The sequence below is a fragment of the Molothrus ater genome, chromosome 4 (assembly GCF_012460135.2).
Source record: "Molothrus ater isolate BHLD 08-10-18 breed brown headed cowbird chromosome 4, BPBGC_Mater_1.1, whole genome shotgun sequence".
Classification (NCBI taxonomy): domain Eukaryota; kingdom Metazoa; phylum Chordata; class Aves; order Passeriformes; family Icteridae; genus Molothrus; species Molothrus ater.
Window position 1 is genome coordinate 63,945,366 of NC_050481.2, and position 22,062 is coordinate 63,967,427.

At 37.8% G+C, this 22,062-nt stretch overlaps 1 protein-coding gene across 4 annotated transcripts in view; it reads left to right on the plus strand.

Annotated features, from left to right (window-relative positions):
- The window catches only part of ZFYVE28 (zinc finger FYVE-type containing 28), a 146,334-nt gene that overhangs the window by 79,033 nt on the left and 45,239 nt on the right, over positions 1-22,062 (plus strand). For all 4 annotated transcript variants that reach the window (XM_036382413.1, XM_036382414.1, XM_036382415.1 and 1 more), the window contains exons 3-7: positions 5,447-5,584; positions 8,102-8,304; positions 10,032-10,121; positions 12,464-12,553; positions 15,156-15,257. In XM_036382413.1, the coding sequence (XP_036238306.1) occupies positions 5,447-5,584; positions 8,102-8,304; positions 10,032-10,121; positions 12,464-12,553; positions 15,156-15,257 (623 nt within the window). The remainder of the gene's footprint in view (positions 1-5,446; positions 5,585-8,101; positions 8,305-10,031; positions 10,122-12,463; positions 12,554-15,155; positions 15,258-22,062) is intronic.

The window sequence follows — 22,062 nt, forward strand, 5'->3', positions numbered from 1 at the left end:
AGGGATCTGGACAGGCTGGATCAGCGGGCCCAGGGCTCTGAGGTTCAACAAGGCCAAGTGCTGGGTCCTGCCCCTGGGTCACAACAACCCCTGCAGTGCCACAGGTGGGGCAGAGTGCCTGGAAAGGGCCCCGTGGAAAAGGACCTGGGGGTGCTGGGTGAGAGTGGCTGAACATGAGCCAGGTGTGCCCAGGTGGCCAAGAAGGCCAATGGCAGCTGGCCTGGATCAGCAGTGCTGTGGCCAAGCACAAGTTTTTGAGTGGCTGAGGCTGCTGGGCATATTTAGCCTGGAGAAAAGGAGGCTCAGGGAAGACCTTATTGTTCTCTACAACTACCTGAGGTTGTAGCCAGGTGGGCAAGAGGAAATGGCCCAGGTTGTGCCAGGGGAGGTTTAGATGGGATATTAGGAAAACTTCCTTCATGGAAAGGGTTGTCAAGCATTGGAACAAGCTGCCCAGGGCAGTGGCTGAGTCACCATCACTGGAGGTGATGAAAAGATTTGTGCATGTGGTACTTGGGCACATGATTTAGCAGGGGACTTGGCAGTGCTGGCTTAGTGGTTGGACTTGAGGATCTGAAAGGTCTTTTCCAAGCCAGGCAATTCCATTGTACTACCTTGCCAGTAGGAAATAATCAATTAACTAATGAGGCAAAAAGAATCTGAAAGCTCAGCCTTTGGATCTGTGCAAGATGGACTGGAGGGAAAACCACAGAGAGACTCTGGATCTCTTATGTAAAATAACTGTCTGGGTTCTGAAGCCAGGACTTTTGTGTGTACATTGAAAAGCTGTTTGTTACATCAGAGAGGACACCACCTTGGTACTGGATTCTTTTGTTAAAGTAGCCTATGAAACCCTAAATACTCACTAATTGCTCTAATTACAATGAAATCTTCCTTTATTTTTGGCATTAATTTTTGTTCATCAGTGACTTCTGATTGCCATAATGTGATGTTGAAGGAGTTCTAGAACTTTTACCAAGCTAGAAAAGGTAACAAAAAATGTCATGGACTTACTTAATTTAAGAGGCTTAAATATCACCTCTTTAGCTCATGGTGGTATTGTCATAGACCACATTGCCTTGGCTGGATTTTACTGATAATTCAAATCATGACTGTTAAAGAGATACTGAACAGCACAGGAAGTTACCTTCCTTTGAAGAAGTCTTGCAAAAGACCTCAGAAAGGTCATATTAAATTTAATATAGTGGAAGAGCATTATAGATTTCATCAATGACGTGTACAAAAGGGTAGATAAGTTTGCCTTTTGTTGCTCTAAACATATGTTTCATAGTATAAGGAAGATTAATTTCTTGGCATTTTTGGGGTACCTATTCAGGAAGCTAATGCAGTAATTGATGTTAGCTTTATGCTCTAATTATTTCATGTATGGCTAATTACTGATGGGCCAAAAATAAACCAACTTTTTGTCCTCTACTGTGGCTACCTACGTACATTGTCTCACTACCACTCATTATCTTCCCTATCAAAATGAAATACAAGTGCTGTCTGTTATGTGAAACTCTGAGCTGTTTTTTCCAGGAAATGAGGAGTTTGGAGTAAATCCCAAAGCAGAATCTCTGCAGTGGCTGCCTGTGCTCTGTAAAGCCTCAGCAGAGCACCTGAAACAAAACTGTGCACATCCCAGCGTGCAGATAAACCAAAAGATAACAGATAAAGCCACCAAAGGAGGCATTAAAATCCGGAGGCTTTTATGTGGAAAGATGGATCAAGTGAGAGATTTACTACTTCAATTCCAACTAATTGATTTCTGTTGCTTAAGTTGGAGCAAAATTTCAGTGCTACCATGTATCCAAACCCATTTGTTATTAGCTTACAAAGCAGAATACTGTAATTAAATAAGTTGAATGTTTCTTGAAGCTCTTCTAAAGAAAAGACTAAATTGCTTACAATGCCTTGGATAGTCTGTCTAAATTGGCTGGCATCCTTCCAGTATTAAAGCATCTGAGATCTGAAATTATTATGGGAGCAAATATTCCAGATTTTTTATGTAAGTTACTCTGCTCTGGGTGTCATAAGAAAAATGAGGAAGAGGGAAGGGAAGTGATAGAGAATTGTTGGTTTGTTTTGGTTTTTTTTCTTCTGTAGGACAATAAAATAAACCCTGTAGAACAACAGAGAATTTGGGAAATTGCACATCTTGAAACAGCAAAAGCAATTTTCCTTGTAGAAATCTTTCTGTATTTGTACATTTTATATCAAAGTTCCATCAACTGTTCTTTCCTGATCTTTCTGTATCCCTGCTAGACTAGGCAGGAAAAGATGCCCATCTTTTTAATTGGCTTTTTCACTCAGCTCTCTGACAGAAAAACCAGCTGCCCATGTGAAGCATCCAGACAACTGCTACTGGAGATGGAGCTATTGTGATCTATGTCCATTGGGAAGTGTATATTAAAATTCTAATTACCTGCAGTTTAACTTAGTAGTACTGCACATGTTTAAAAAAATACCTGACTCAAAGTTTGGCATACATGGAGATGTGTTGGTAGATCTTGAGTGCTTTGGAGCAGAAGCATCTAGAGATTATAGGAATGTTGAAGAAATGAGGAAAAATATTAAGTGTCTTTTAAGTGGGAAACAAATAAATTATATACTTAAACATTAGTATATTGTAAAAAGTTGAATTATCTGCATTACATCATCTTGCCTTTAGTTGAAATAATTAAGTGCATTAAGGTACAAAATTTCATGATGCTTGTAATAATTATCTCCTGAGATGATTTAGACAGAAACTTTGAGCTTTTAAACAGGTATAATGATTAGAAAAACAGAGCAAAACCATGGAACAGTTTCCTACCAGCTGTGAGTCTTTCTTTATTCTATTTGTGTAAAATCTTCTTTGATACATCAGGAACTTTGAATATGTATATAGGTGGTTATGTAAGGGAAATTCAATCTGTCTTGTAGCTGCTGTCAAATAAGATTGCATTTAAAAAATAATCCACTGAAGTAAAATAAAATTTAGGGAGGAAAGTTTTTTTAATATGGCTTTTCCTCTTATTCTGTGTGGCATTTTAGGGGGAAAAGAGTAAGAGAAAAATTGCATTTCCCCATATTAAAGTTGGTTGACAAGTAAAATAAATTGGAATATCATGTCCTAAAATAAAATGTAATTGGATTACTTACAGTCTCATATAACCAGATTTGAATAGTGTTCTGCTCAGTTTCCTGCCTTAATATTTCTCTGCATTTTGTGAAACTTTGTGAAATTTTAACTGGTAAGATTGCTTTTTACCACTATATCTCTCCAATGTAAAAAGGCCTTTACAAACTTCGATTAATTCTCTGAAAACAGGAATCTGGCTTTTTCATCCTGATGATAAAGACCAACTTGTATTGCACTAGTGATAAAGTGAGAGCTACAGGCAAAGCACCTGGTCTCAAAATAGATTAGTAATAACAGATTTGAAACACTTCATGAGTGACTTATGCCTTTCTACAATGTAAATGTTGTTATCCTCAGTTTCAGTCTTTGCTCTGTTACTTTGGGTGGGAGCTGGGTAGTTTAGGAGTTGTTTTTCTTAGGAGACCTACTTTCAAAATACTTCAGTTCCCAGGTAGATTTAGCTAAATATTGGAGGGGAAGTATACTCAATACCATAGATTAAGAAGTGGAAGGAGACTAGGAAACTTGCTATTATTCTGTTTTTTCTGACCCTAAAGTGTCATGCCAGTTGGGATGTGATTGCTTGTCTTAAGTCCCTGTTGTCCTGGGAGGTGGTGAGTGTTCTGCAGCCAGGGGTTCAGGATGCTGCTGCTGCAGCAGGGTCTGGGCATCTCTGCTCTGTTCTCCTCCAGCATTTGCACTTCAGTGCTCCTTGCAATGACCCCAGGGAGTTGTTAAGGTTGGTTTTTTCATCAGTTCCTACAAGGGGCATCCCTTTGGGTTCTAAGGGATCCTGGTGCCCCACTGATCCTGGCAGTACAATGAGCCCAGCAGAGTGAGGGGGGAGATTTCATCTCTAAAATCAGGTATTTTGTGTCAGTGATTCTAGTTTTCTTCTCTTGTCTTTTCTCGTACCTGCTGACCATGGTCTGTGTTGTGATGCCCTGGAGGGGCTACAGGGCATTTGATTTTCAGTCTTACATCTAAAGAAGATGGTTACACTTCCACATGTGTTTTAACTGTATGAGGTGGGGTTTTTTGTTTGTTTTTTTACAACTTTATTGAAATGAAATTTATTATCTCGTGACAGCCTCGCAAAAACCACTTTATTGTGAAAGTGTTTTAATTGTTAACAAATAAAGTGCCTTATACCAGTGTGTAATAAATAGTGCTGATCGTTAATTTATTCCATTATTTTGGATGAAGACAACTGTAATTACAGCCTTAATGTTAAGATTATTTTGGTGCAACAGCAGGTGCAGCAGTCTGTGGAGAAATTGCAGAAAATGTGGATTATTCTTTGTAGCTAAAGTGGGTTTTTTCTTTTTTGATGGGGAACATATTAAAGGGGCAGGTTTCTTCAAAATTCCTGTCTTCTATTGTTTTTTATATGCAGGGGAAAATAAAACAGTGAAGTGTAGATTTAAGGCAATTCTGTCTGTTAAACAATTTTGTACAGACAGATGTGGTAGTGTTTGTTTGAGAAATACTTTAAATGGAATATGAATTCTGTAAAGAGCGGAAGAAGCAGAAGACAAAACATCTTTATGAAAGCACTCAGCCTTTTTCATGCTCCCAATCTACCTTTATTATGTTAATTAAATTCTGTACAGTTCCCAGCAGGGGAATGTGAAAATTATCTTTTCAAATAAATGAATACAGATTATTTACTGCATATCAAGAAACTGCTTGTAGGTCTTTGATCATTGTCCTGGTGCAGAGGTAGATCAGAGCAGTTATTAAAGCTCTAATTTGTGTGGTATCCCTTTATCCTCCTGGTGTCTGGGGGATGAGATGGTTGGTGAGTGTGCCAGCCCTTGCCCACTGGGGATTCAAGTGTGTAAACTGCTTTAGATTTCCAGGATGAGCTTAAATGGATCCAGCATAACTCAATTTCTAACAACTGCAAGGTTCCCTGTCAGGTGCTCTTTGTGGCAATAAGGGGAGTGTGTATTGTTGGTGTGGTGAGAGGAAATGGAATAAGTCTAATTCACTTGTACTTGTAGTTTATTTACTGATAGGTACAGATAGCTGGGGGTAACGAGTCTTTGTCATGCCTCCTCATCAGAAGTCCCATTAAAGTAGTCAAAGTTAAGTGCAGCTAATCTGAGAAACAGTTTCTAGGAAAACTACAAAGAGTGAAGTTTGCTGCTCTTGTTTCTGTGTATTCTCCTCTGTTTTCACTGTATGTATGAAGACCATGAGAGTTAAACACTGCATTTTCTAACTTAATTGGTTGGTACCTCACTAATAAAGTCTATTTTAGAAGAAAAAATGTTTTCTATGCAAACAGTATATATGGTATCCTGTGTTTTGTTTCAGGATAATGTTTTGAACATCATAAACCAAATCATGGATGAATGCATTCCACATGAACGGGCCAACAGAGACTTCTGTGTGAAGTTTCCAGAGGAAATTCGCCATGACAACCTTGCAGGACAGCTTTGGTTTGGAGCAGAGGTAGGTCTGTCACACTTCTGTTCTTTGGGATTAATAGACACTTTTTTTGTTGTGTAAAGCCACAAGAACCTTTTCAGACTTTTCTGAAAGAGGTACAAAAACGAATTACAGGGCAAAATAAACAAGAGAACTTGCTCTGGGGGTGCTCAGAGAAGTGGGGTTCTTGTAAATGGGGTTTTGGTTGGGCTAAGAGCATACCAGGTTATTTTCATAATTGTGTGTTGTCAGTATTCTATAGTTGAAAACTATTCTTTTGTGGGTTAGCATCTGAGTGATCTTTTTTTTTTTTCCTGATCAGCCATCTTGTGTTTTGAAGATCTTAGAAACAAATAAAAAGAACCCCCAAAATAATAAAAAATAACAAATAAAAAATAAAAGTGTATTAGGGAGTTTTATCAGGACAAAAGTTCATCTCCAACAAATAGAATGTCTGCTGTCACTTTATTTTAATGGTTAGGTTATGCTATAACTCGTCCTAAATATGCAACCTCAGGCTGTCATTTGTTGCACATAACTGCCTTGTTTCATGTGTATGCCAAGAATACAATAGTTCCTCTGCAGAATACTGAAGTCCACTTTTCTTCTCTTGTCTTCTCTCAAATACTTTCTTCTAGAGCAAACTGTAGGATCAAGGAATTTTTGTTGTGTTATTGCTTCTGTTATTTTAACCAAAGGAAGCCTGAAGTGTCAGAACAAAAGGCTGTGATATGCAAGATATTTATTTATTAGTACTGATGTCTTTGGCTAAAAAAAGTAAATCATTGTGGCATCTTTAGTGAAAAACTTGTCACTTTACTGGCCTGAAGGTGACTTAAGGTGACACCATGAATTTGTTGAGACTGGGGTTAGTCCAGACATCCCACCACACAACAGAATGTTGTGGTCTTGTTTTCAGTGTTGCCTCTCCTGTATTTGAAGCAGTCCTGTTAATATCCTTTTTTTTTTCTCCTCTACCAGTTTCTCCTTTCTTCTTCGAGTGCACATTCTCCATGAAGATTTCCCATCTTGTTCAGTCCAATATGCCTCCATATGTTCTGTTTCTGAAACTTGCTTTGACAGTTGTTAATTGTAGGCTCTTCTGAGTCAGAGAAGTCTCAGATAGAATTTACAAAATTAATTTGGTATGTCAATGCTTTGTAATCCAGTCCTAAGTCTTGTTCTATTCACTGCTGTGTTATATAAGCTAAACCTGTTTCCAAGTCCAACTTTCACTGTGCAACCCTCAGGCTGGAGAGACCTGTTGGTTTCAGGGAAAGGAACATGTGCAGTGATGATGTAATGCCAACTCCTACTGCTGTAGGCACTGTCCTCCTGTAAATTCATGGAGCAGGAAGGTTGTGTGAGCTTTATGAGTACACACTTCTGTCCTTGTCAGTACAATCACTGAGTTATCAGACTGAGAATCCCTCTCAGCAGGTAACACTTACTCTATCCATACTTCCCATGAACACTGCTTTGGCTGATAAGAAGTAAGAACATGGTCTTCTCTGAGTGCCCTCAAATCAATGCATCAGACTGCTGAGAAAGGACCCCTTCTGGGATTGCAGGTCCCTCATACTGTGGCTCCCATCCACAGGATGCCTGGGAGAGGGAGGTGACACAGCTGCAAATGGAGATTTAAAAAAGGGGAAAAAAACCCCTGATTTTTGATAACAACCTTGTATTTTCTCAGTTAGCAGAAGTATTTCTATTAATGCAGCAGGTGTGATTTATATTGGTGCTCACTGTCTTCCAAATGTAGCCATAAAAGAATAAAGCCAGTAGTTGTGTTTAGTGGCAAGATTTTAAAAAAAGTTGTATTGATGTGTTACAGTAAAAATCTACTGTTAATGTCTTTGTCAGCTGGTCAGAGAGAGTCCATGTATAATGCCTGGGGCAAGGAGTCTTAAATAGTTGCTTTCCAGACACTGGAAGGGAAGAATCACTCAGTGACCTGATTTTTGTATATTATCATGATTTTTGTGGGAAGCAGGATGCTGGCCTTGCTGGATCCTTGTGTGATAGCCAGTGTGAGCAGTTTTGCTGAAAAAGACATCACAGTTGCAGAATTTGTTATTTTTATAAGGAACAGATTTATTTTACAATAAAATAAAAATCCAAATCAAACCAGTCCATAGACTGTAGTTTTGCTGGATTCCCACCTCTTTTATCTAAGGAATCTGTGTGTGCATAGAGGATCTATCCTGCTAATACTTATTGCATAACTGGTGGGAGAATCACTTTACTTCTTCTGTCAGCACTGTGCTCACCCTAAGACATTCTTGTTCTTCAGCCTTTTCCTCTTCTCATCTCTCCCTGGCTGAGCTGCTCCCTAACCTTTTCTGTGAAAGCTTTTGACTCTTGACATACCAGCCTTAATCTTTCACTTGTTTAATAATTCACAGCCAACTGGGGCTAACTACTGCCCTTGTTCAAAAGCACATCTTATTAAATAGCACATCTTGTGCTTTGTTTTTGAGTATAGAAGTATTTTTACTTTGTAAAAACTAATATTTTATCTTTTCATGTCTTTCATAGTGTTTGGCTGCTGGTTCAATTATTATGAATCGTGAAATTGAGAGTATGGCCATGAGGCCCTTGGCCAAGGATCTGACCCGAAGCCTGGAGGAAGTCAGAAATATCATCCGTGACCAGGCCTTAAGGGATTTGAACCTCTACACAGAAAAAATGAAAGATTCCCTCAAGCATTTTGATGTCCTTTTTGCTGAGTTTGAATTAAGGTAAAACAGATGAAGTAATTGTGTTGTGAGCCATGTCTTAGCCAGTGCAACTGGTTTTTGGCTTGTTGGTTTTTGGAAATTGACTCTTTCGCTCTATGTTCTTTGAGTAGAAAAATGATGTAAATTTTTTATCATTGTATTTGAATTCTTTAGTAATTTGTGTATTGTTAGATTTTTCCTTCCAGTGTAGCAATAATGAAAACTAAATAGCTTTTTAGCAATCAACATTTGCTCTCTCCAACTAAACTATAATCCCCCATTTGCATACTGGCATATGGCATTTGAGGGAGAATTTCCAAGACACAAAAGGAAACCATAAATCTCTTAATGTTTTCTTTGTCAGAGAAAAGACAACAAATAGATGTTTAAAAAGAAAAGAATGATAATGAATATTCTAGAGACAGAGGTTTTGTTCTCTTGTTTTAGTGGTACAAGCAAGATGTACCCAGTGAATTTCAGAAGGCAAATTGAATTCTTTTGGAGGAAGTGCTTTTAACATGAACTATAATTAACCACAGGAAATCACTGATTTGATAACTTGTGATGGAAAAATGACTTAGAGGTTTATAGCTTCAGTAACAATAACTGCTTTTTGGGGTGATGCTTTTTTCTTCAAGGGTCACATTGACCAGTCTTGCACTGTGCTTCAGAGTGTAGCCAGCTACTTGCCTGCATGTTAGATGTTTGTGGCACTGGCCATAGACAAGATAATGGGCAGGATTATCTGTGGTTCTAATTTGACACAGTCACTGCTACCCTTAGCAGAACACGTTTCTTAGAATTGGGTAGTCTTTTAATATTTCTTGGCAATCACCTATAGACTGTCATGTCCCACATTACTGCTTGCCCTTCCTCAAAGTTTTTATTCTCTTGTGTTCTTTCACTCAGGTCAGCAGGTTTTTTTCTGATTAGAAAAGGCATCATTATTGTGGTACATTGAAAACACTTTAATTGAAAATGTTGTCTAAAAACATGTTTTTAATTGTGGGTTTGAGTGCAGACACCAGTGACATCAGTAACTGGTTCTTGGCAGTGTCTGTGCAGTTTTTGGCCTGTCAATACCAACTCTTTATGTACAGCATTTTTCTTCACCGTTGTTTTGCAAACAGCTTCTTCCCTTTCTGTGTTACTTGTATTTTACAAATGACCAATTAAGTTACACAGTGACAGAAAAACACTAAACTTCTACCAGTGTTTCTTACCTTGTTGACTTAGTGCTTTTACTAGTAATTCCACATAGAAATGAAGCCAAATTTTAACTGTGTCATCTGGGTAACTGAATTTTACTCATCTAATTTCAGATAAAATTATTATAGATAAAATGTTTGGTTTAAGTCAGATTTTTTTTTTATTGAGGAAATGCAGAGTAAACTATTCTGTCTTTAAGATGGGGCAGTAAAGATCCTTCCAAGGCACTGTGCCACAGAGTAAAGGGTTCTGATAGCTAAATGTGCTATCATAATTACATCATTGTATCATAAATGTGCTATATAATTATAATATTTCTAAATTACTGCTGACTTCCGCTGCCTCAATTCCACTTCAATAAGTAATTTGGCTGTGTTTCTCATAGATTGTTACACAATAGAGTTTTCATAGTGAGTGCTGTTGAAATAAATACAAATTGGTACAGGAAATCATCTTAGATTTCTAAGATGATTTCTCCTAGGTTTGGTTTATTGTTAAAGCATGTGAAACAGTGGAACATTATTTTGTATTTTTTGTAGTTACGTGTCAGCCATGGTACCTGTGAAGTCTCCAAAAGAATACTATGTACAGCAAGAGGTTATTGTACTGTTCTGTGAAACTGTGGAGAGGTAAGTTAAGGATTAGATCTTAATTTTTGTTTGCTTTGTCTGAGTTTTTATTGAAGTACATTAGCTATTATTATTGAAGAATTGTCATAAAACACCAGGTATTTTATTTTTCTAGTAAGTATCCAAATTCAAAGGTATTAAGCATGCTTGGCAGGCACAAACCTGTGGTTTTTTGTTTTCTACATTAAAAAAATACAAAACAAAACACGAGAGTTAATCCAACAATAACTGTCTTGTTGGTATGCCTAGTCACAGATGTGTACATGAAGACTCAGCATTTAAATAAGCTTAGTCTGTTCAAGGCATCAAGACTTAATGATATTTCATTCAAGAATACATGAGGAAATGATTCAAATAATCTGTGAACCTCCAGTGATTTTCATAAAGAACTCATAAAAGCTCTTGAAAATCTCAAAGGACTGGTCTTTGGCTCTATATGTATGAAGGGACAATGATGAAAGAAATCAATTCAGCAATCCATGAGTTCTTCTAGAAGTATAAAGTGCCAAGAAAAGTGTGAATTTGTAATATACTGTGTTGAACAGCTTTTTTTCTTCTCCCTTGTGACAGATTAAGTAGCCTGCAGATGGGCAGTAGAGGGGAGCAGCATGTGAAATACTCAGCCTAAGTGAGGTTTTGAGCAGTGCAGCACTGTTCTTAAAAGAAAATTAGTGAATCATGTTCTGTGTAGAATTATTAGGTACCAGTTGACTGTAAGAGGCCCTTAGGATAAGTGTTGGTTTCACTGTCATGTCAGGGGAACTTGGGAAGCAGGACCCTGGGTCTGGTGTGGTCAGTCCTTTCATCAAGGATTGGAGGAGTGCAGAGCACATTGCCACAGTCTCTATGTGACACCAAGAGGTGTTTCAGGCATTTTGGGGACAGGATTACAACTCAGAAAAGGTCACAACGAGTAGGAGGAGTTACCTTCCATCAGTCAGAGAGCTACCACACATACACATGCTCACCTGTGGCATACACATGTCCAGCAGAGGCCACAAAGATGAGGAGGGGTGTGGAGCACCTGTCTTAGGAGAGACTGGGGGGGCTGGGCCTGTTAGAGAGGCAAGACTGAGAGGATCTGATCCATGCACACAAATATCTCCAAGGTGTGTGTAAGAGGATGGTACCAGGCTCTCTTCCATGGTGCCCAGGGCCAGGACAAGGAGTAACAGCCATAAATTACAACAAGAGAAGTTCACAGCAGCATGGGGAAGAATTTCTCTGCTTTGAGGTGGCAGAACAGTTGCCCATGGAGGTTGTGGAGTCTCCCTCTCTGGAGACATTCCAAACACACAGGATGTGTTCCTGTGTCACCTGGACTGGCTGATCTCTGGAGGTCTATTCCAACCCTGACAGTTCTGGGATTCTGTATTTGCCCAGTAAGAGGGAAAAGATGGTTTCTTACTTGTAGCTTTGGGAAATCTGTCTGGGCTGTAGGAAGGAACAGGAGTGAGGATGAGCCACACACCAGTGTGTCCATCCACTCTTGGCACCAGCCAGGGTTTGCTTTGTGGTTGTGTCCTGTCCACCCCCAGCAGTACTGGCTGGACAATGCTGGTAAGGAATAAGAAAAAGTTATTTCCATTCTTTTGAGGACCTAAAGCAGGATTCGTGTGCAGTTTTCATTGCAATCTTTAACACTGATGTGAACTAGTCAGAGAAGAAATTTGAGGATGTTATGAAACATATGGTAAAATCTGAAAACTGTGAAGCAACCTGGAAAATATAGTAAAAAATCCAAGCAAAATGGGATTTAGTTTAAAAGGGGCTTAAGACATTTGAGAAGTTATTTGAGGACAATGAAGTCTCCCCCAAATATTAAATCCTTAGACTTCAGTAAGTTATAGTCTAGAACTGTGCTGTTCTTGGGTGGTTTTTTAGGTTTTTTGTTAGTTAAGGGGGAGATTGACCTTGATAATTACAGCAGTTTGTATTTGTAAATGAAACCAAGTACTTCTGCTAGTACTTTAAAAACGTTTCTTTTATTTGAAAAATTGTCAGCACCAGTGGTTTTCAGTATCAAGCTGAAGCTTGACATGAAATTGTAAATAGAGAAAATTTCATACAAGTGAATTGTGTTTTGAATGACTATAAAAGCTTTAAATGCTTAAAGGGATTTTTTTCTTGCATTTATGTTTGTATTATACTATATTTTTCTTTAAAGCAGATACTTAAGCAATCAGTTATATATATAGTGGTTTAGATTGTACAAAACCAGTGCATGAGTTAAATGCTATCAGTTTGGTTTGGCTTATAACAATTTTTTCAAACTTTTCCTTAGTGAAATGTGTTCTTCAAGACTTTGATGTCTCACTAAATAATTTTATTCTTCTGCTTAGAGCCTTAAGGCTTGGATACCTCACTCAAGATATGATAGATGACTATGAACCAGCTTTAATGTTTACAATTCCAAGATTAGCCATTGTATGGTAAGTAATTTTTAACTACTCTGCTCTGCCTCATTTAAAGGTTTATTGAAGATTTGAAGAGCTGTGTTTAGAGTTTTGAGGGACTGTCTTTCACCTGATTTTGCTTTAACTTTTTAAAAAATAAAAGAGGAGGATTGTTTTGTTCTAAATCATTACCAGTTTAATGTAGAATAGCAAGACAAAAAAAAAGAAAGATGGTAGATCTCTAAATAGAGCCGGCAGGAACAATTGATCAGGCATCCTCCAGCAAAATTTAAAAATTAGGAATATCAGTCATATTGTCAGAAATATTTTTTGAAAGCAGATATTTTGTGACACTCAAAAATAGGATGACATAAGGATACAAGTCTTGAAAGCTACAAATTTTCAATTAAATTTTTGTGTTTTTTCTCAATGACTCTAGGTTCAGAAGCAATTATCATGGCAAACTGCATTGTAACTGTTGAGTTAGGTTTCATTCTCTTGAAGGGAAGTGTTAATATGTAACTTTTGTGTTGATTTGTGCCTGTATTGACCACTCAACTAAATTGACAGTGTTTTTGCTTCATGCAGTTTTTGCAATATTGAACAAATCAGATGCATTTTTCCTAATGAGCCTTCATGGTTTACTAAGGCAGCAGTTTCTCTGGAGTAAAGCCAGCATATTTTTAATATTTTACCATTGTGGATGTTTTACAGTTAGCTAATATAAGTAGGATAATTGAGGGAAATAAAAACCTTCAAATCCTGAGTGTAATACACTTCTCCTCAGGAAGTCCCTGGGGCCTGTTCTTCCTGTTAAATGGTATATTGTCTCCAACTGTCATTCTAAAAATAATAACAGTAATAATCTGATTATTGGAAGGCAACAGGAATGTGAGAACTCAGTTTGAAGCTGCTGGAAGACACGGTGAAGGAGAACACATCAACACTAACTGGAAAACCAGGGCTCTCTGGCAAACAGATCATGTCTATCCCAAATTACAAAGAAGGATAGAGAAGAAGAGAAGTTTAAGTGCTCCTAATTAGCCAGTGATAAGAAAGTAAATGACTGTCATGAAGTATCACAGAGCTCTTTCAAATGTTACACATGTACAGAAGCCATTTCATAATATTTTTTTTCTGTAGTGCTCTAGCCCACTTTTTTTTTGAAAAATTTCTTCCAAGAGTTCAATTCTGCGGCAAGCAAACTGCCTGAAAGCCAAAGGAACAGTGACTTGCATCAGGTAGAAGTTTGAGGAGAGTAGCCTTGAGCTTTCACTGAGCCAAGCAGTAACATTTGCTTATGCAGAACATAAGACATGAGTCAGCAATAACTGCTTCACTTTGTGGCTGCCTGCTTGTTGAAGCTTGGCAAGCATAGAGAAAAAGATAAAATTATGTATCCCTGGCAACAAGATAATTTGTCTTAAGCCACAAAAAAAAAAAGTGACTTGCAAAGAAAGCAACTTTTTCTGGCTCTCCTCTCCTCTTCCCTGCTCCTGCCTTTAAAACCTTAATCCTCTGGGCTTTTTTTTTTTTTTAATACTTCAGAGAAATTCATATAGATTGTGATATCAGCTTTGCTGCTGTGTTTCAGAGTGTCTTTGGTGGTCACACAGGTGCTTGCTAGGGAGGGGCTGGCCACCAAAAGACTTTGGGTGATTTGGGTGCTGGATAGCTCTCTGGAGCAATATGGAATTTGAGTTTAAGAAAAGGAAAACATGCTTTGAAATATCTTGGGTAACAGAGCACTGACACTGGACAGAAAGGGGAGAATGGCTTTGGAAAAAGAAAACTGGTGTAATCTCAGCTGTGAGAATGGCTTGCCTTTGGGAAACATGCATTGCTTTTGCAGTGGGCAGAGGATGAAATGGTTTTAAGCAGAGTGGTGCCTTTGGGAATCCTCTCAGACCCACTGTGGTGTGGCACAGCAGATCTGAAGGTGGATTTTGTTTAATCCATGATACACAAACAGGCTTGGGCAGTGGTGATTTGGTCAGGAGGAGCTGTTGGGATACCTACAGTGAAATACCTGCAGGCTCTCAGGTTGTGAATTTACCTCTTTCCAGGGAAATTTGTGCAAGTGCTGAGTTGATTTAAAAGCATGGTTTGTTCAAAATATGTTCTGTTTCCTTTTTTTTACCATATATCAATACCATGTTAAATTTGTCTTGGAGGTAGAAAACTAGGAGCTCAGGAGTCAGCTTCCTTACCTGGAAATTACAGACTGGAAAGGAAAAGCCATCTGCAATATGTCAAACCAGTGGACCTCCCCCAATGTACTTGATAATAGATTTCCTTTGTGGGGTTTTCTTTGTGGTGTTAGTTGTTTTTTTTTTGTTTTTTTTTTTTTTTTTTAATTTAGCTGCAGCAATGAAGTAAATTGTGTTCTTCCCTTTATGCTTCCATTGCTTTTTCTGCCATGTTTAAGAAAGGGGAACAGAGTGGAAGGGATCTTTTTCCTGTTACTTTAAATAGCATCTAATTCTAGCTGTGGGTGAGTAAGACAAAAATAAGGTAACGAGATGTAGTTAAATGTTGTTCTAATGTTTATGTACAGTTGCTTTTCTGACTATTCAGTGGTTGCTCTGTGTAATAAAATTTTCATTTGTGTGTGTTCATGCATGTGTTTGAATTACAGTGGCCTTGTTGTCTACTCTGAGGGACCATTAAACTTGGACCATAAACCAGAAGATATGTCTGAGCTCTTCAGACCTTTTCACACTTTGCTAAGAAAAATAAGGCAAGTAATAAATGACAGTAGTAATTGCTTCTCTTCTGAAGTGAAAATCAGAGTCCTGAAAACTCATAAATGCTTAAAAAAGTGTTTCTGTTTGCTGTGTTAACCATAAACAGCATTTTCCTCTCATCAGCCTAGTATACCCGTGAAATAACTAAATGTAGGTTTTCATTTCATGGTAGTTTTCTGAACTTTTAATCTCTCTGATAGTTTCTTTTTTTTTTTTTTTTTTTTTGAGTATCATTTTATAGCATTTCACATTTTCCTTCTGGTTAGATGATGCCTGAAGTACTAAAGTTAGAGTTTATTTTTGGGAGATTCTGTTTCTAATTAGCATCAATGTTTCTGCTTAACTAGGCTTATTACATTTTCTTGTTATCCTATGATGCAATACTCAGATAATTCTTAACCTAATAGAAATGACTATCAGTTTTTCATATTGTAAATTGTTTTTTTACAGGATGAATCACTTTATATTTCTTTCCATAATGCTTCAGTGTGGGTTACCATTGGAGATATGGGCTTTGGCTCAAGTATAAAGAACATAAACATCTTGTTTTTTTAGCTGAGGTTTTTAGAAGACTGATCTGTTACTTTGGAGAAATTGAGCTGTATCTTTAAAGGATCTTTATGTACACTCTTCAGGTATTTTATCTGGGTGTTAAAAATTTTTCTTAATCCATAAGCCCTGTTATTTTCTTAGAATTCAGATTTATATACCAACTGCAACTTTTGTTCCTAGAAATCTCTAGAGATAATTTGAAAGGTTGGGGTTTTTTCCCTGTGTCCAATTTTCAGCAGTTTATTGCCTTCCCTGGATGTCATGGTGACAGTCTGATACAAGAATAGTTTTCACATAGTTTATATCCAGATTGATCTCCTCTCATCCCTTAGAGGTGAGGCATCTCCTGAGGGAGAATGTGAGCTCTGTCAGGGGGGGTTCAGAGGGGAGCTATTTCTGAAGTTAGCCTTTATAAATATCTAGACCACATCCTTGTGTGTCCCTTGAAAGCTTCCTAGCATTTTTGTCTAGAAGTCTTATTTTTAGGTACATTAGTGATATTCATATTGAAATCTGAGAATTAAAATTGACAAATCAACATGTTTGGTTCGTTGGGGTGTTTTGAGTAATGATGGTAGTTTAAAACACTGGGTTAAGAATAACAACATGAACTGAGGGGCAAAACTGAAGTTAGAACGAGGAAAAAGCTTTATTGGTGCTGAAGCTTGAAAAGTCCATAAAGTTTACATTAAAATACTTTATTCCAAATATGTGGCTATTGCAGATATTTTCCCCAGCATTCCACTTGCTGTCTAAAGCGAAAAAGATATTTAAAAGGTAATATTCTTCTCATAATCTGTATTTTCTGCTTTATTTTCCTCATATTCCACAGCATGAAAAATGAAAATCAATGAAGTCAGTGTATTGCTCAGTCCATTTAATTTTCATTTAATTTTCATTTTTTACTGTGAACATAGCTCTGGGTTTGAAAACAAATTTGTAAAATCCTTGTTTGTTCAATAAGTACAGTTTTCAATGCAAACTTTAAAACATAGAAATCTTTCTTATCCAATTTTGGCAAAGTTCTGATATACTTTAAGACTTGTATTTATTCTGTAAAGGAAAGGGAACATTAAAAATATGTGACTTCAGTTGTCTGGGAGACAAAGTTGGCAAAGTGTTCTTACTGAGATAACATCTATCAGAGCAAAAATTCAAGCAAGAAGTAATATGAAATTCCATGTCTGGCAGTCTCTGAATTGAAGGAACTCAAATACTGGCAAGAACTGAACTCAGAAAGATCCTTTTGTAATAATCTGGAATGGAAAAGACATTGAAAATAAGAATGAGATGCAAATAAATGTGCAGTTCATACAGAGTAATTGAATTAATTTTAAAAGTCCCTAAGCTGTGTAGGGCTTTTTTTTTCCTTATCAGTTTTTTAACTCATCAGGCTGCAATCCATACTCTGTGAGAAAGTTCTTACAAACCTATGAAGAAGATGGGATGATATTTGATACCAATACTTCTGCTCCCCAACAAAGGAAGAGTGTTTTCCCTGGAGTCTTTCTCCAGTCTGCAGCACCAATAGATAAGCATGAAAATAGATTCAGAAGTTTTCTGTTAAAAACAGCTGCATTTTGTATTCCAGTTGTGTGCCTGTTGTAAGAATATAGAACATCTTACTGCAGAATGTGATCACATCCCACTGAATTTCTCTGTAAATTTCTATAACTTTTTAGCCAACTAAGTATTTTAGCTCATGGACTAACATCATACACAGAGCTGATTATTTTGTAGGATTACAGATAATTAATTTTTAAACTGTATTATCCTAAAATATCCATAAGGCAAAGATGAGAACTGTATTTAATTATGTTTATCCACATAATTAAATCAGAGCTAGCAGAGAAGATAAATATCTATTAGGTATGAAAATTTTTGGTGTCCTACTGGTGGCTGACAACTTTGAAAACAATAGAGATTGTTGAGACTCTGAGAAAAAGCAGTAAAAGTTCTTGCTGAGTTTTTGGAAAGGTTGAGCAGCAAATTATGGCTTTGAATGTTTTAATTAATATCTAAGCCAGGTGCTTGTGTTGACTTTTATTTTGTGTGTAAAACATTAGCATTACATCTACCAAAGCATAATTATATAGTAGTGCTATCCCTGTGCCTTTGAAACAAAGGTGTTTGAAGCATTTCTGCCAAACTGCTGCAATTTGCTTAGGAAATACCCAGCTCACATCATCTGCTCCTTGCACAGATATGTCACACTGAACATTCTTGTGATAAAACACTACCTATACTGTATATACCTTTGAGGCTGCTGTACAGGGATTTTCAAAAGTCAGCAAACTTGGGATTTTGCAGTACTCCTTTATCCTGCCCTGTTTCAGAGCTCTTTGCTTTCCTGGTGCTTGTTTCTAGACCATTCCAAGTGATGGCAGGGTCCCCATGGATTTTGGTGATGCAGAATCAAGGGAGGTGCACATCAAGTGGTGCAGAATCAGAGGATCACGCCATTTTAAATACACTGAAACCTTTCTGTATCATTGACTAGAAATTAAATGCAGGATACTCTCCACTCTGTGTTTTAAAGAATTGAGTGGGGCAGTGTAAATTTGCTTTCTTTAAATTAAGTGTGCACAGTGGTTGGGGGAAAGCTGGATTAGTTTTTCTGAGGTGGATGTGTTCAAAATTTAGAGTTGATTCAAAACTGTGGCCCTAAAGGAGTGTCAGTGCAGTTTGTCACATATCTCAGTGTTGGTTTCTCAGTGTGGGTGTGTCAGACACATCTGTGGGCTTCGGTGAGCAGAGCAGGGCACAGCAGGAGTGGGGGGATGTGTGTGGCATCCTTGTGCCTGCACCAGGCTCCTACAGTGGCAGCTCCACTGGGGCAGCTGGTTGTGCTCCCTTTGGAGCATGAACTGAAGCACAGGCTGGCAAGAGCAATGAAGCTGTTCTCTGAAAACAAGGCAGCTTAAAATTCCAGTCAGAATAGGAGCCAAGTTAATGGAGGAGGCTTGAGGAATGTGCAGGATTAGGGAGTTTGTGGCCCTGACCCCTGTTAAGCTGAACTTGTCTTAAAGACATCTGGCCTCATGTCTTTGAAGTTTTTTTGTCATTTCTGTACCCTGGATATTGGCAGTAGAGTGAAATATGTTCATTGGTTTTGCAGTAGGCAGAGAAAATCTCTATTGCTGCTTGTAACAGGCAGAGCACATCTGAAGAACTTGCTTTGTTTTTCTGAGAGTAGCTGGAACCACTGAAAGAAGAATGTTCTTTGTATTTTGAAAGCTAGATTGCCTTTCTGTGATACAATGCCAAAAAGAGTAAAAAAGCAGGTGAAACCTGAACATGCACTTCTTAAAATTCACTATTTTCTGAAGCCCCTGTGAGAAGAAAGCTTCTGCAACCCACCCTGAGTAGCAGCAGTGTGCTGACTTCACCTGTGCCTTCTGAATAATGTGAGCAGAGGGAGAAATCCTCTTTGTCCATATTATCACAATGAGTTAAAGGTTCTTCAGCAGAAAGGAAATGAACCACTGAAGTAGCTACAGTTTAATTAAAGCTTAAAGTTTACTGATGATGCCTGATGTTCAGTTTTTTAGTGGTGAAATGTCACATTTCTTTCCATATTTCGGTTAACATTCATTTTCAGTATCTTCATAGTCATTTTACAGCATGACAGATTGGCAGTGAGTCCTGTATAATCTAATGTACAGTGTATTTAAAAGGTACCCGTTGTTCAAACATTTGTCATCCTTAAAAATGACTGGTGAATCTAGGGAATTTTTAACCAGGGAAGTGAAGATAATTACTTGAACCTCTTTTAGAATAAGCTGTATTTGTTAATAGCAAAATTTCCTGTGTTTGGATTAGGAAAATGAGCATATTCCCTTTGAATTTAAAGCAGGATTATTTCTCTACTGAAATTACAGGGCTGGTAGACTACCATGTGTAATTCAGCTGGTTATGTTATTCTTCCAAGGCTGCATGGATCTGACTCACCTGAAAAGAGATGAGGATTGTCAGCTGATTCCACTGGTGGTGGTGGTTGTTATTTTTTTTAACCAGGCTTTATTTACTATCCTCAAAACTGCATACAATTGCTCTTAAATTTTGGGGTGATGTTATTGGCAGAAACAGAATTTATTACTCAAGTCCATGGAGTAAATGTGTAAAAAAGTAAATGTGTTTCCAGCCCTGAATTTACAGTGAATGTGTGAAACCTGTTGGATCGGTCTGAGCAGCCAGGCTCTCTGAGCCTTTGGAAGGGAAGCAGAGTAGCTCTGGACACCCAGACATTCAGTAATCCTGGATGCTGCCCTGGGTGTTCTGTACTGAATAAAACCCCAGAATAGATGCTGCAAATCCAAAGATTCAATCTTAGATTTTCCCTGGGCCCAGTGGATCATTCGCAGTTATGCTGATGGGCTGGGATGGAAAGCAAATTCCTTTGGGTGTTGCTGGTGCAGGCTCTGTTTGTAGAAGTTGCTCATTGCCTTGTTTCGAGAAGTGTGTGTGACTGTGGTGGATGGAGAAGGGTAGCTGATGTTTAAGCAGTTTTCTGTTGCTCAGTTGCTGACACACAGTTTTTAGTTTGTGCAAGAAAAGCCCCCTGGGGGTTGTGGAGCACAGGGATGCTGCCTTGGTTCAGGCAGAGATTCCTGGCTGCTGGCAGCCACCAGGATGGACTCACAGGGATCCCTGTGGGTCTGTCCTGTGCTTTTGCTCTTCCTTAGGACCCATGAGGAGCCAGGGTTCTCTACTTGGTGGGACCTGAACCAACCCAGAAGTTTCCTATGTCTTTATATCTTTGAATATGTGAGGGACAAGCTTAAACCCTTCACATTTACATTTGTTTGTTTACTGTTGTTTGTTGTGGTTTTTTTGAATGAGAACCTCAACTGTTTTAAAGTCTCACATTACTTTGTTTATGCTTAGAAAATTCTAGATCAGAGTTTCTTATCTAACAAAATGGAAATTCATAATGCAAAGCCTCATGGCAGCAATCATGTTATTCTATGGGGTTTTTTTCATCCTATTGGTATAATTATTTCCAGAATAACTGATGATAATACTGTTTTTATGTTGGCCTTAAAACTTAAGCCATTTTCAGTTTGTTTTTAAGGTGATGTTCAAGTGCTTAATCTCTTAGAGACACTGGTTAAATACAAGATCTGAGTAATAATAAGGTGGTATCATTGCATACTGTGTAGACAAAAGAAAGGAATGTAAAGGTATTTAAAATGTTCTAGTGTGCCAAATAGCAATACTGCTTTATGGCTTATTAGGAAAGTGGGTCTAACAAAGGTTGCCCATTTTCCTTTCTTACTTTTTTATGACCGAAAAAAATGGCCAAACCTTAGATTTGAAGATGTAGGTAGAATGATTCTAGGAAATTCTGACTTCTCTGTTACAGAGTGTGAAAAGGGAGTGCAATTGTTCTTACAAGTGGTACTTCTGGAAGCTTAGAACTTTTTTCAGGGTCATATTACTCATATAAAGCAAGATTTTTTTAAAGAAATAAAATGTTAATTGTGTGGAATGTACATAGCCATAATTTTTTCTGACTTAAGAATATTTATCTAAACTGTTAGCTTTTTCAAACTGTAGGTAGCTAATATACAGGTCAGATACTAGTGATGTATATTTTGAGCTATTTGAAAAACTGGTAGTACTTGCAAAAATATTTGATCTTTGAGTTAGAAAGTTAAGAATGTAAACCATTTACTGGAAATCAAGGTGTGAGATGTATTGAATCTTTCTTTGGTGGTTTTTGGCCTCTTTTTTTATACCAAACGTACTCCTTTAAGGGAATTCTTTTAATATGTGCATATTATTGTTATTATGCCAGCTGTATGTCACCTGCTTACACGTTATTCCTAAACACATGAGGAATAATGGACTCCTAACCTCTGTTGAACAGGTTTTGCTTTTCCCATCCATTTTTTTATGCTAAAATACACTTACTGATCTTTGGAAATGGTGGCAGCAGTTCTTGACAGAGGATATTTGTATATGTGACTTCTAATTGAGAAGGATAATGTAAATCAAATTCAGGCCTAGAACTACATGCTGCTGTGTCTGCAGATTTGTTTTTAAGTTATCAAGCACTTAATAACACTTTGTTTTCAGGTGCCTGTAGTCCTAAACTGCAGTACTGAGGACACTTGGTAACACTGGAGATGCTGCATGTCTATGGAAAACCCAGTTTGCTAAATTGCTCAGTGTTTGCTTCCAGCCCTGCCTTGTCCTTAACATCGTGCAGGAGCTTTAGTCCTTAATGACCTGGTGTTGTGG